Below are 13942 nucleotides of genomic sequence, written 5' to 3' on the forward strand. Positions count from 1 at the left end.
CTGGAGCCACCTCTGCCTTCTGGTCTCCAGGCGCTGGGGAGGAAGCGCCTGGGGAGCCAGGCCACTGACATTTCTGGTTCTCTCTGCATGGCTCTGAGCCCCCTCTGCCTGTAGCAGATTCCATCTGAAAGTGGCCCTGTGCCATTGAACACGTCCAGAGCTGCCCAACCATCCCAGGGCTGTGGCATGGTGTTGGCAGCATGAAAGCAGCACCCAGGGACTGGACCATCCCAGTTCCTCTCTGTCCCGGACAGCCTGGGCACATTTCGGGCCCTGCGGTGCCCTTCTCCAGTCTCATGTGAGGAGGGGGCATAGTGACGTGTGGCACACGCACACGGTAGGTGCCCTGTGGATGCCTCTTCTGTTCTTCCAGAGCAGACGAGGTGCTGCATGTGTGAATGGAAGTTCAGAATGACCTCACTGTCTTCAGGACAGTGTGGAACTGCCCAGCAGCATGAGCATTGATTCTGGAGCAAGACTGTCCCACTTCAGGTCTTGGCCTCACCACTTGGCATCCCAGTGGGCGTAGGCAGCCCACACCTGCGCTGAGCCTCTGTTTCCTCCATCTAGTGGAGATAATAGTAGGCCCAACTGAATGTGTGGATCTTGGGAGGTGCCTGGTTGCTGGGGAGCACTCAGCATGGTGAGCCAGGCTTATTGTCATCACCTTCTGGGAGGTGGAGAAATCATGGCAGTGGTGGGGGCTGCTGAGGACTAGTGCTGGGTCAGTAGTTGTTTGCACAGATGTCTAACCCCATATCTGAGCACAGGGACCTGATATCCCCCTGCGACTCAATGGGAAGCAGACGAGGGCCATGGTGGACACAGTACTAGCAGTGCAGTGGTGAGGAATTTGGGAGGATGGAGAACAGCTGCTCATTTCAGTCACTCTTCTCATGGAGAAACTGAAGACCACAGGGACAAGACTAGTTCAAGGGCATGAGGAGTCATGGGCAAGCTGGGGATGGAATTGCAATGTCCTGACTTTCCCCATCATCACACTTCTGTGTGCTCAGTAAGAACCACCAACACCATCATCATTGCCACCATCACCACCATCATCAGCACCATCATCAGGACCATCACTATCATCACCACTGCCCTCGCTATCATCATTGACAACATCACTGTCACCACCATCACCAACATTATCACCATCACCATCACTATCATCACCACTGCCATCACTATCATCATTGACAACATCGCTGTCACCACCATCACCACCATTATCACCATCACCATCACTATCATCACCACTGCCATCACTATTATCATTGACAACATCACCATCACCACTCTCATCACCATTATCAACATCACAATCACTATCATTGGCATCACCATCACCACCATAATCACCACCATCACTCTCATCACTACTGCCCTCACTATCATGATTGACAACATTACCATCACCACTATCATCATTATCACCATCACCATCACTATCAGCATCACCATCATCACCATTACCAGCACCATCATCACCACCATCACTATCTTCATTGCCAACATCACTATCACCACTGTCATCACCACTGTTAACACCATCACCACCGTCACCACCATCATCACCACCATCACTATCATCACTACTGCCATCACTATCGTCATGGCCAACATCACTGCTATTATCACCACCATCATTACCACCGTTATTACCATCACCATCATCACTATCACCATCATCATCTCTATATCCATCTTCACCATCACCATCATCAGCAGCAGCAGCACCATAATCACCACTATCACTGTCATCACCTCATTATCATCATTGCCAACATCACTACTATTATCACCACCACCATTATCACCACCATCACCATCATCACCACCCCATCACTATCACCATCATCATCGCCACTATAATCACCATCACCATCATCACTATCACCATCATCGTCGCCACTATGATCATCACAATCATTACTATCACTATTATTGTCACTGGTATAACCATCCTCACCATCACCATCATCATCACCATCAATATCATCACCATTACATCCTTATCATCATCATAAGTATTGTCATCACCACCATTATTGCCATCATCATCATCATCACCATCGTCATTACCAACATCAGCACCATCATCACCGCTATCACCATTCTCACCACTGTGATCATCACCGTCATTTTCAACACCATCATCATTACCATCACATCACCACCATTATCACCATCAACATCCTCAATACCACTACCCCACCATTATCATCACCATTGCTATCATCATCACCACCATCAGCACTGTCACCATCACTATCACTATCACTGTCATCATCACCATCACCACCATCCTTACCACCATCACCATGATCACCATCACCACCAGCATCATCATCACCACTTATACTATCCTCACCAACATCACCATCATCGTCATCATCATTAGCAGCAACATAACATTTGGTGAGACTCAGTTCTCATAATGACCCAGTGAGGCAGGGATTTTTATGATTTCCTCTCACCAAGGCTCAGTGATGCAGGTGACACATTCAACCCTGTACTTGTCCAGGTTGAGTGGACTGTCCACTCTGTACTCCATGCTGAGGCTCTGGAAGGCAGGGGAGGGTGGGTGTCATTAGGGTCCTCGTCCCCATCATGGAGGTTGGGCTCAAGCCACACCTTCACTGGACTCAGTCGTCTGTTCTGTGAGTGGGAAGTTTGACCCAGGGGTCTGTTTCTGAACATTGAGGGAAGCTTGGGAGTGAGCAGGGAGGGCCACGCTACCGGAAATGACATGTACCCCTGGGAAAGGTCAGCCTTACCACCAGGGTCCAGAATAAGCAACTGTGGAAAAACCTGGCCTGAGCCCTGCAGAAGTCGCCACTGTGCTTTGGGACTTGCACACCCGCCGTTCCTCCCCCATTTCATTGGAGCTTGCAATTTTGGTCATAGTTTTCCAGGGACAGGCATTTAGCATCATGTACCTTTCCTCCAGTCCTTCCCCCTTGAGCTGTTCTCCTTCCTCAGCAATCCATCTCCCTTCCTTCATTCTCTGCCCCACTCCTGCAGGGCCTCCTCCCTCAGTAGCTAGAGTTCTGCTCCATCCCAGCCAGGAGGGCTGCACGAGAGTGCTGTAGGCTGCCCCGCTGTCTGCTCACTCTGTGTCCCCGGGGCTGGTCTCCCCCACCTCCAGCTGTGGAAGGGGCTCTGTGGTGGCCCCTCATTTCCCCATGTGATGAGGCAACCTTCATTGTGCTCAAGGGGTCCCTTTTTAAAGGAGACACAAGCAAGTTTGCATCTGATTGTGGGTGGCACTTCGTTTTATGATAGACGGGAGAGGGGCAGTGGATGGGCACAGGCCCTGGAGGCGGGGCCTGCACAGAACCTGCATCACCACGGCAGTGGGGTAGCTTCAGTCATGCTCCTCTGAAGCACTCACCTCCTCTGCTTTCTCCTCCTCCTTGGCTCTCTGAGTTGTGAAAATATGATGAGCACAGCCCCTGCCCTGGTCCAGGGTGCTTGGTAAACACCACTTGGGGTCTGATTGTGATTTCCATTTTTGTGAGTGATTGGAGTGGATGGGCAGATGCTCTGAACAGCACCCCTCAGGAGAAGAAGGTCTGGGGAGACTGCCAGGCATTTGGGGGGGCTCCTCTGAGTGTTGGGGGTCTTGCTTCTCACATCCAGTCCATCTCTCCTTCCTGACCTCTCCTTCCTACATACATTGCTTAGAAGGTGAAATAAATGACCGTCCTTCACCATTGCCCCCAGACACTGTGGCACCTGGGAGAGTCCCTGGCAGGGGGATGTTTATTTAGCCAGCCTGCTGCAGACCTTAGAAGAGTTTATAGATTTCTGTCCTAACCTAGGTCACCTAGCTGATCCTAACCCTTAGGATTAGGTTTTGCTAGATGCATTAGTTAGCTGTGGCTGCATAACGAATTTGCCTCAAGCTTAGTGGCTTCTGTCAACAATGTCACATTTGTTACATTTCCTGTGGGTCGTGGAGGAAGCAGCCCAGCTGCACGGCTCTGGCCTGGAACTCTCCTTGAGTTGTGGGGATCAGAAGGTCCAGAGGAGGATTGCTGTGGCAGCTTCCCCGCACAGTGCTGGAGGGTGGTGGGAGGGCAGTGCTTCTCCTCTGAGCATCTCTGAAGCTGAGCCATCCAGGAGAGAGCAGGACAGGAGCCAATGTGTCTTTTACAACCTGGCTTTGCAGATCTCAAATGCATTTCCTGAACATTCTCGGAGTTGCGTTGGTCAGCCCAGTCAGCCCTATTCATTGTGGTCTTACTTGCATTGGTCAGTGCTATTCATCGTGGGACAGACCACGCAGGGCGTGGACACCAGGAAGCAAGCGAGGATCATTGGGGGCTGGCTGCTGCCATGCCAGACGTAACAGAAATACTCAAAATAATGGTGTCTTAAACCACGCTGCTGTTTCTCATGCCCAGGAAGGAGTCTGTCTAGAGTGGGTGCATTGTTCCGTGGGGCCCGGGAATTGGCTCTCCTTTACTGCTGCTCCTCAAGGGCCCAGGATGGCTGCTGCAGCCCCAGCCATCATCTCCACATGCCAGAGAGCAGGAAGGAGGAGAGGAGAAGGGCGTGTTCTGAAACTGCACATGCCACTGTGTCTGCATGTCCCTGGTCAGCATGTGCTCAGTTGCACAGGTGGGAGGCATCTGGTAAACGCTGCTCAGCTCACTGTGGTTTTGTGTCTCAGGACGTTATGGGAATCTGTGATATAGCACGTCAGGAAGGAGTAAACTACATCGCCATTTGACAGGTAGAGAGGCAGGGGCAGCTTTGGGGCTTTTAGGGCCCAGCCTGGGTTTTCCTTCTTGGTTTTATGGTTCCTGTCTAGGGCGGTCACTCAGCACTGCTGAGCCTCAGTTTCTGCCTCTGGAAAATAAGGACAAAAGTACATTCCCCTATCTGTTGCAAGGTTGATGTGGGTCAGCATGTCCAAGAGCCCCCTCCCCGACTTGGAGTGGGCATTCAACACAGCAGGTTCTCTCCTCCCTCCTTCCTCCACACCCCAGGGGACTTATCTAGGGTCACAGAAAAGCCTCATCACTAGCACATGTCATCTCTCGGTCTGGCTCAAACCCTGGCATTCACCCTACTCCAACGTGTGGCCTCTGTCAGTAGATGAGGCCATTTGCATTTTAGCAAAATCAGGCTTGCTACTGTCCAAGGGGACTGCATGTCTCTATTTTCTGAGTGTGCGGTGCTGAATTGTACCCTCCATGCAGCTGCTGTGCACAGTTGTGGAGTTCGTGCACTGTACAAAGTCCCGGGCATAGGGCTGAGAGGGGCTGAGATCAAAGCTGCTTTCTGTGCACCAGGCTAGCGGGAATGTGTGCTTGAAGAAGGGGTGTGTTTTTCTAATTCAATTTTGTAGTCCTAGTTTCTAGAATGCATTCTAATTTCGAATTCACATAATGCTGATGGGGCCCTGTTTGTTGATGTTGTATTAATCAGTATTCTTTTCCCAGGGGTGAGGGAAGTCAAGTGTTGGCTTTAACAGGGAAGGATTCAGCTTCAGGCACAGCTGGATCCAGGGTCTTAGCTGATGTTAGCCACACTCTCTTCTTTCTGCATCAGGTGCTTGAGTCTCTGTGTTGGCCTCAGTTTCTCCAGATGTGTTTATGAGCTCCCTCCCCTTCATGGCTAGAAACCCAGGTTCAGGCTCTGGCTGGCTGTGTGCTCACCATGTGGACTTACCACTGACCCCGACTGGGTGGGGAACTCTGCTGCTGGCCAAGGCACTTAGCAACCATGACAGAGCTTCTCCAGAAGCCCCCCTTCAGGAGGAGGGAGGCAGGGGACATAGGGCACTGTGGCAGCTCACACAGCCTCTGGATCATTGAGGGCTGTTGGGACTGAGAATGCTTGGAGGGTCTCCTTTAAAAGTTGAGAGTCATTTGGGGAAATCTGGAAATGTCAGGGTGATTCAGGCACAAAGATTCACCTTCTTGTCTGTTTTTCCTTTCTCCCAAACAGGGCAGCACGCTGAGGAAACGCAAGATGTACGAGGAGTTCCTCAGCAAGGTCTCCATCCTAGGTCAGTGGGTCCACCCCGCATGGCTGTGAGCGCGGACATCTGGGCGCCTGCCGGCCACCCCACCTCTTCCCCATTCCCTGCATGGCTGGCAAACTGAGTGTTGTTGGTACTATGGAAGTTTGGGATGCAATGCACACTCATGTTCACACTCCTACATGTGCATCCATATGCACACAAATGCATGCATGCACACACACGAGTGTGCACAGACACACACTGTACTTGTTGGCAAACCCCAAGAGCCAGCATCCTCTCCTGTGGGCGTGGCTGTCCTGCCTCTCAGCGTCTTTGCCATCCTGTGTGTTTTGTGTCTGCCTCTCCCTTTGCCATCAGAGTCATGTCCCCAGCCTTCCCTCCACGCCAGTCCGTGTTGAGCTGAAAGCCAGTGTTACCTTCCCGAACATGTGTGAGCCGGGTTGAGCTGCTTTCCCTGACTGTTCTGGTTCCCTTCTAAGTGTGGTTTTTCTGGGAGCCATCTCTGCCTTTTCTATGCCACCATCATCACAGTCCTTGGAAGGATAACAGGGCAGGCAGGTGTTTCAGGTGCGCCATGGCCCTTTCACCCTAAGGTGAACCTGCTCAGTGGTCTTGCAAGGAAGACGCTGCTGAACCCTGAGTTATATGCCATGGCACTGGCCGGGCCAGTGGGGCTCCTTGAGCTCCTGCAGGCAGAACCATGCACATGTGTGTGGGTGTGTGCATGTGTGTGCATGTGGTTGTGTGTGTGTGGTGAGTATGCACGAATGTGTGTGCATGTGAGTGCACATAGGTGTATACACGTGTGTGCATGCATGTGTGTGGACGTGTGCACATTCGTGTGCATGGGTGTGTGGGTGTGAGAACATGTGTGTGCACATGGGCTTGCATGCGTGTGCGTGCATGCATGTATGAGAGTAGGCATGTGTGTGTGCTCATGGATGTGCACACCCATATGCACACACTCACATGCACACACATGCCACTCTCTATGGCCTCTCAGAAGAATAACAACAAGACACTACTCCCTTTTCTTGCCCAGTCACCATGGGCACAAAGTCCTCCCAAAAGTGGCTGGCGGGATGGTGCCTCCGCAGCCAGCTTGGCAGACAGTATGGCCCTGGATGAGCCTGAAACTGTGGGTTTTGGCATTTCTTTCCCCACACTAGAAACCTGGGAATGGCGTTTGTGCCTTGGTGCTCCTGAGACTCCACGTTCTTCTCCTGAATGCTCAGGACTCGGTCCCCAGGACAGGAGACCCTGTAGTAGCAGCATGGCCTGCATGTGAGCTGTGAGTCTGCAGAATTCCAGCTCAGAGCTCGGTGATGGGTTTTCCACCTGGGCAGGTGCCTGCAGCCTTGTGATGTCTTGTCCTGTGGCTGCAAGTTGACCTTGTGAGGTGCTTTTTGGGACACTTTCCACTTTTATTCTGCACAGTTTGCACAGTGAATGGAGATGCCTCCCATCCCTGTGAAATAAAGATTAGCTGGACATGATGGTATATGCCTGCAGTCCCAGCTACTTGGGAGGCTGAGGTGGGAGGATCACTTGAGGCCATGAGCTTGAGAGCAGCCTGGGTAACATATTGAGTCCCTGTCTCTCAAAAAAAAAAAAAAAAAAAAAAATTAGTCAGGTTTGGTAGCTCATGTCTGTAATTCCAGCACTTTGGGAGGCTGAGGTGGGAGTAGTGCTTGAGCCCAGGAGTTCAAGGCTGCAAGTGAGCCATGATCATGCCACTGCACTCCAGCCTGGGTGACAGAGCAAGACACTGTCTCTTAAAAAAAATTGGGACCAAAAGTGTCATGTCCCCGTGATTGCTTCTGTCAGTTTTCATCCAAGATTTATGTAGTTGGAAGATCATTTTTGTTTTCAGAACTCAGACTACTACAGGTTTCAAATGTAATAGAGTAAGCATTTGGTTGATCACATGTGTAGAAATGAACTTCCTAACCGTAGCTGACTTCTGAGATGAAATCCCTCTATTTACTGCCCTTGTAAGGAAACCAATAAACAAAACACTGCAAATTCATATGCTGGTCTCATTCTGCACCCTGAATGCCAACCATAATTGCACTCAAAAATCACCTGCATAATTTAGTTGTGAGGCGTGCACTGATGTGTTGACCTGGTTGGGAGCACGCCCAGGTTCTGAATTATTCAGTAGCTTCTGTCTGGTACAGACCCTGTTTTTAGGAAGCTGGTCAAGCAACTCTGGTTATGGGGGCATCACCCTCCTTCCCTGTGCTGCAAAATCTGTCCCAGCCCCAGGGTTTGCGGGAAGCATTTTCCTTTGCAACGTGTGGTGTCAGCAGGGATTTTTAAGGAGAAAAATCTCCCTCCTAACCTAGATCTAAAATAAATGCATTGCTTTTTATTTTTAGCTTCTGACCTACATAGGTAGCGTCTGATTTGTATAGGCCAGGAAATATTTTTTTTTTTTTTGTCAAAAAGAGTTAATCAGGTGATCATTATTTTCTTATAATATCTCACATTAGTAATTTTTTTTTCCTTCCAAGGGTTAGGGATGAATAAAGGCAGGGAAGAGAAGACATGAGAAGGGTAGAAAGATACACTGAATTTGCAAGCATTTAAAGATAAACTTGGCATGGGAATTAAGCATTTTGGCCTAAAAGAATAGGAAGTGCACTGTGCCTTAATCTTGCAACATAAATGCAGTCCTATGTTCTTTGATTGGTCCCCTGATGAACGGTGTTTCTTTTGAGTCAGAAGTTACCATTCTGAATTATTTTATGTTATTCATGTATCTTTTCTTTTTTGAGACAGGGTCTTGCTCTGTCTCCCAGGCTGAAGGGCAGTGATGTGATCATAGCTCACTGCAGCCTTGACCTCCTGACCTCAAGTGATCCTTTTGCCTCAGCCTCCTAAGGAGCTGGGACCATTTTTTTGTAGAAATAGGGTCCCATTGTATTAGCCAGGCTGGTCTTGAACTCCTGGACTTAAGTGATCGGTCATCCTGCCTCAGCCTCCCAAAGTCTTGGGATTATAGGCCTGAGCCCACTGTGCCTGGCCTTTGAATTATTTTAAATCACTTAGTAGCCTTTTGCTTAGCTGGGACTCCATTGTTTGTAAAAATGTAAGCAACTCTATTATTTTGAAGATAACAGAAGTATTTTCGTACTGAGTTAACCTAGAGTCTGTTTTCACTGCCAGGTGTTTACGTTAAGCCAGGAGTAAGTGTCAGAAAAGCTCCCTCCGCATCTGCTGAAGAGGGCGCATGAGCCATGTGGGTCCGGGACCCAATGATTGCAAGAAAACCCAGGCCCCCTGGCACAGAGGTGTTGGGGGCCAGTGCCACAGCCTCGTTTTACACAGTTTGCTGGTCACACAGCTGGTGCTGTGGGTGCTTCAGAGGATGTCTTTCGGGAAGAGTGATTGCTCTTGTCTTGGACTGTGGCCAGGGAGGTGTGGACCCCGGGATGACCTGTCCTCCCCCAACAGAGTCCCTGGAGAAGTGGGAGCGCCTGACCGTGGCTGATGCACTGGAGCCTGTCCAGTTTGAAGATGGAGAGAAAATTGTGGTCCAGGGAGAGCCTGGGGACGACTTTTACATCATCACGGAGGTGAGACACGCTTCCCATGCAGGCGCTCTGCATGTGCGCTGGGGTGGTGGTGCATCCTGCCTGCTCCTCTTCCACTCCCACCTCACCCTCCCTCTGAAGTCAGTGCCACTCTGTGACCATGTGCTTGTCTGGGGCCTCCAGGGGGTGAGTGGGCCATGGCCTCACACTCTTGCCACCGAGGTTCCTCCCTGTTCTCAAGCATTGAAAGGCTCCCTTCTTAGAAAGGTGGCTGGTGGATGATCTGCATGTGTGATAAAACTGCATGAAACTGGCCAGGCTCAGTGGCTCGTGGCTTTAATCACAGCACTCTGGGAGGCCGAGGTGGGTGGATCACCTGAGGTCAGGAGTTCGAGACCAGCCTGGCCAACATGGTGAAACCCTGTCTTACTGAAAACACGAAAATTAGCCTGGTGTGGTGGTGGGTGCCTGTAAGCTCAGCTACTTGGGAGGCTGAGGCAGGAAAAATTGCTTGAACCTGGGAAGTGGAGGTTGCAGTGAGCCGAGATTGCACCATTGCACTCTAGCCTAGGTGACAGAGTGAGACTCTGTCTCAAAAAGCAGAACAACCTGCCTTAAACCCGCACACGGGCCATGCAAGGGCAGGTAGAGCTGAGGAAGGGAGTGGCATCAGGGATGGCACTGCGTCCGTGTCTTGGCTGTGGCGTGGCACCGTGTGTACCTAGCGGGTCACTGTTGGGGGCACTGCATACATTTAGTGTACGCAGGATTTCTCTGTGTTATTTCTACCAATCACACACACATCTATGATGATGGCAAAATTAAAAGTTTAATTTTAAAAAGACGGTGGCAGCTTCTCTACCTGGACATGTGTGAGTCATTTTTGCCATCTCACACCACAGCCTCACCATGGGTGGGTGACAGGCGGCTCCATGGAGCCCCTGGTACGTGCTGGAGCCACAGTCCACTGTGGCCGCACCCAGGCTGTTGGGTGGGCTGAGCAGCTGTCGTGGGGACAGAACAGGAATGTGCATGTGAACTCCCATTCCAGGTGCTGACGAGGGACTCTGCTGCCTGTGAGCTAGCAGGTGGGACTGGACTCCAGAGCTGGGGCTTGGACACTGGACCTAATTGAGGACTGGCTAAAACAGGGCCAAGCAGCTCTCCCCAATTATACACCAGCACTCTGTGGCAGTTTACCGTTGCCATGGCAATGCCTGGGAGCTCCCGTCCCTTTCCATGGCAACGAGCCTATGACCCCGAAAATTACCACCCATAACCAGAGATCTCTGTATAATGCACCCCTTTATGTGCATGTAATTAAAAGTGGGTATCAGTGGGACTGCCAAAGTTGCTACCTTCAGCACATGGCCTGGGAGGAACAGCTCGGAGCTGTAACACCAAACACGGCCGCCTCAGTAAAGCTGTTTATTCCACCTCCTGCTGGTCCTTGAATCCTTTTGGGGCAAAGCCAAGAACTCTCACAGGCTAAGCCCCACTTTGATGCCCACCTGCCCTGCCTCACCTGTGCCCTGTGGTTATCTGTACTCTGGCCTGCCCTGTTATCTGAAACCCTCTGTGGAGTAATGCTGGAAGAACCTGGACCGGAACCCCAGAGCCAGCAATGCATCCATCCCCTGGAGCCTGTGCCTGGGCTATGGCCTCCCTGAGAGGAATCCCTTCCCCAGGTGGCCCCAGGCAGGAATGGGTGACCCATCCAGGCCGTGTGGTGACCTGCCCAGCTCTGCAGAACCACATGTGTGCTCCTGTGTGTTCCCCACATCTCTGGCCCTCAAGGGCAAGCAGAATCTTATGCTTGCACACTCCCTAAGCACACACTGCAACTCTGTGTCTGCCATTGGGAAATGCTCGAGTCAGGGTGGCAGAGTTCCTGCAGAAAGAAAATGTGCATTTCTCTGGAGACAAAGACTTGGCCCCTGCACCAAATCCTCACTACCCTTCCCTGAGAGCCACATTCAGGGTCTCTCCTGCCCCTTATCCCATGTGCTTCCCAATGCGGCACTCCTAAAGAAAGATCTGGAAGGCTGGGTCAGAGCAGGAGAAATGGCAGAGGCCGGAGGCAGCCAGGCTGGCTGGGTCGTCAGAAGCACTGGGAAATTTCTGCTGTCCTGGAAGCAGCACCAAGGCAGGTCTTGATGGGGCAGTCACCTTCACAGAGCTCCACATGGTGGATTTGGGATCCCAAAACCTGAGTTACTTCCCTCTCCATATCCTGGAATGCTCGTTGTGTGAAAAATGAATGGTGCTTGTCTCTGACTAAAACATATGGCAGGCTGCACGAATATTCACAGAGGGGTCCCCGCTGGGGAACGATTCTCAGGCAGTATTTCCGGTCTGTAGAGTAGGGGACTTGTTCCACAATCACACTTCTTTAAAAGGAGAAAAGGAGGAGGGAAAGGAAGAAACCACGGGCAGCCCACGTGATGATTCTGGTCAGCATAGAAGGAGGCTCTGGCGGGGCCCCGAGAGGGGAGTCAGCCCAGCTGTGATGCCAGAGTGCCTGCCCACCCATGAGCAGCGGAGAGGATCCAGAGGGCATTCCCACCCGTGTGCAGAGGAGAGGATCCAGAGGGCACGCCCATCTGCGTGCAGAGAAGATGATCCAGAGGGCACATCCACCCATGTACAGAGGACAGGATCCAGAGGGCACCCCCGCCTGCGTGCAGAGAAGAGGATCCAGAGGGCATTCCCGCCCATGTGCAGAGGAGAGGATCCAGAGGGCATTCCCACCCGTGTGCAGAGGAGAGGATCCAGAGGGCATGCCCATCTGCGTGCAGAGAAGATGATCCAGAGGGCACATCCACCCATGTACAGAGGACAGGATCCAGAGGGCACCCCCGCCTGCGTGCAGAGAAGAGGATCCAGAGGGCATTCCTGCCCATGTGCAGAGGAGAGGATCCAGAGGGCACGTCCGCCTGCATGCAGAGAAGAGGATCCAGAGGGCACATCCACCCATGTGCAGAGGACAGGATCCAAGGGCATTCCTGCCGTGTGCAGAGGAGAGGATCCAGAGGGCACACCTGTGTGCAGAGGAGAGGAACCAGAGGGCACACCCACCCGTGTGCAGAGGAGAGGAACCAGAGGGCACACCCACCCATGTGCAGAGGACAGGATCTAGAGGGCACGCCCGCCTGCGTGCAGAGAAGAGGATCCAGAGGGCATTCCTGCCCGTGTGCAGAGGAGAGGATCCAGAGGGCATGTCCGCCTGCGTGTATAGAGAGGTTCCAGAGGGCACACCCACCCATGTGCAGAGGACAGGATCCAGAGGGCATTCTTGCCCGTGTGCAGAGGAGAGGATCCAGAGGGCACACCCACCCGTGTGCAGAGGAGAGGAACCAGAGGGCACACCCACCCGTGTGCAGAGGATAGGAACCAGAGGGCACGCCTGCCCACGTGCAGAGGAGAGACCATCCCTGGGCACGGCCTCATGGGGCAAAATTGAGGGCTTCACTTAGGGCTGTGCCAGGGCTTTTATTTCAGAGCTCTGAGGGCACCTCCAGGCCCATGATTTCTGTTTGGTTAGACTCTGCTGCCTGTCTGGAGCCTGTGGCCTGCTCAGTTATCTGAAGGGCATTCCAGCACAAGGCTCTTTGTGCCCTGATGTCACCGTGGAACTGAAGGGATGGTGGGGCGGCATCTCCACCAGAAGATGGCCCCCCGGAGTCTCCATGGACACCTGTGTGACCACATCCAGACACCATCAGCATGAGGGTTTCTACATCTCACCGACTGGCCTTTCATTCTTCTGACAGGTTCCTGCCCTCCTGATTCTCTAGGAACATCTCTCCTCTGGCTCTGTCTGCATCTCACTGCAGCAGTGACCTGGGGGAGACACTGTCTGGGCATCTCCATGAGCCCAAATCCTCCAGTTAAGACAATGAGGGTCTGTGCTCAGGTAGAGGGAGCCCCATCCATGCATCACAACCCCATCCCTGAAATCTGGTGTATTAAAGGTGGCTGTTGGGCTCTGTGGCTCACACTGGAATCCCAGCACTTTGGGAGACCAAGGTAGGAGCACTTGAGCCCAGGAGTTCAAGACTAGCCTGGCAACATAGTGAGACCCCATCTCTACTAAAAATTTAAAACTTCTTGGGCCAGGTGTGGTGGTTCCCCACCTGTAATCCCAACACTTTGGGAGGCCAAGGTGGGTGGATCATGAGGTCAGGAGTTCAAGGCCAGCCTGACTAAGATGGTGAAACCCTGTCTCTACTAAAAATACAAAAAGTAGCCGGGCATGATGGCGGGCACCTGTAATCCCGGCTACTTGGGAGGCTGAGGCAGAGACTAGCTTGAACTGGGGAGGCAGAGGTTGTGGTTAGCTGAGATCACACCACTGCCCCCTAGCCTGGGTGACGAGAGTGACACTCCCTCTCAAAAAAAA

General features: G+C 52.1%; 1 protein-coding gene across 6 annotated transcripts in view; it reads left to right on the forward strand.

Moving 5' to 3' along the window:
• PRKAR1B (protein kinase cAMP-dependent type I regulatory subunit beta) overlaps nt 1–13942 on the forward strand; it is a 169414-nt gene that overhangs the window by 129626 nt on the left and 25846 nt on the right. For all 6 annotated transcript variants that reach the window (XM_078364447.1, XM_078364452.1, XM_035290215.3 and 3 more), the window contains 2 exons: nt 5965–6025; nt 9461–9582. In XM_078364447.1, the coding sequence (XP_078220573.1) occupies nt 5965–6025; nt 9461–9582 (183 nt within the window). The remainder of the gene's footprint in view (nt 1–5964; nt 6026–9460; nt 9583–13942) is intronic.

This window comes from Callithrix jacchus, chromosome 2 (genome assembly GCF_049354715.1).
Source record: "Callithrix jacchus isolate 240 chromosome 2, calJac240_pri, whole genome shotgun sequence".
In the NCBI taxonomy this organism is placed as follows: domain Eukaryota; kingdom Metazoa; phylum Chordata; class Mammalia; order Primates; family Cebidae; genus Callithrix; species Callithrix jacchus.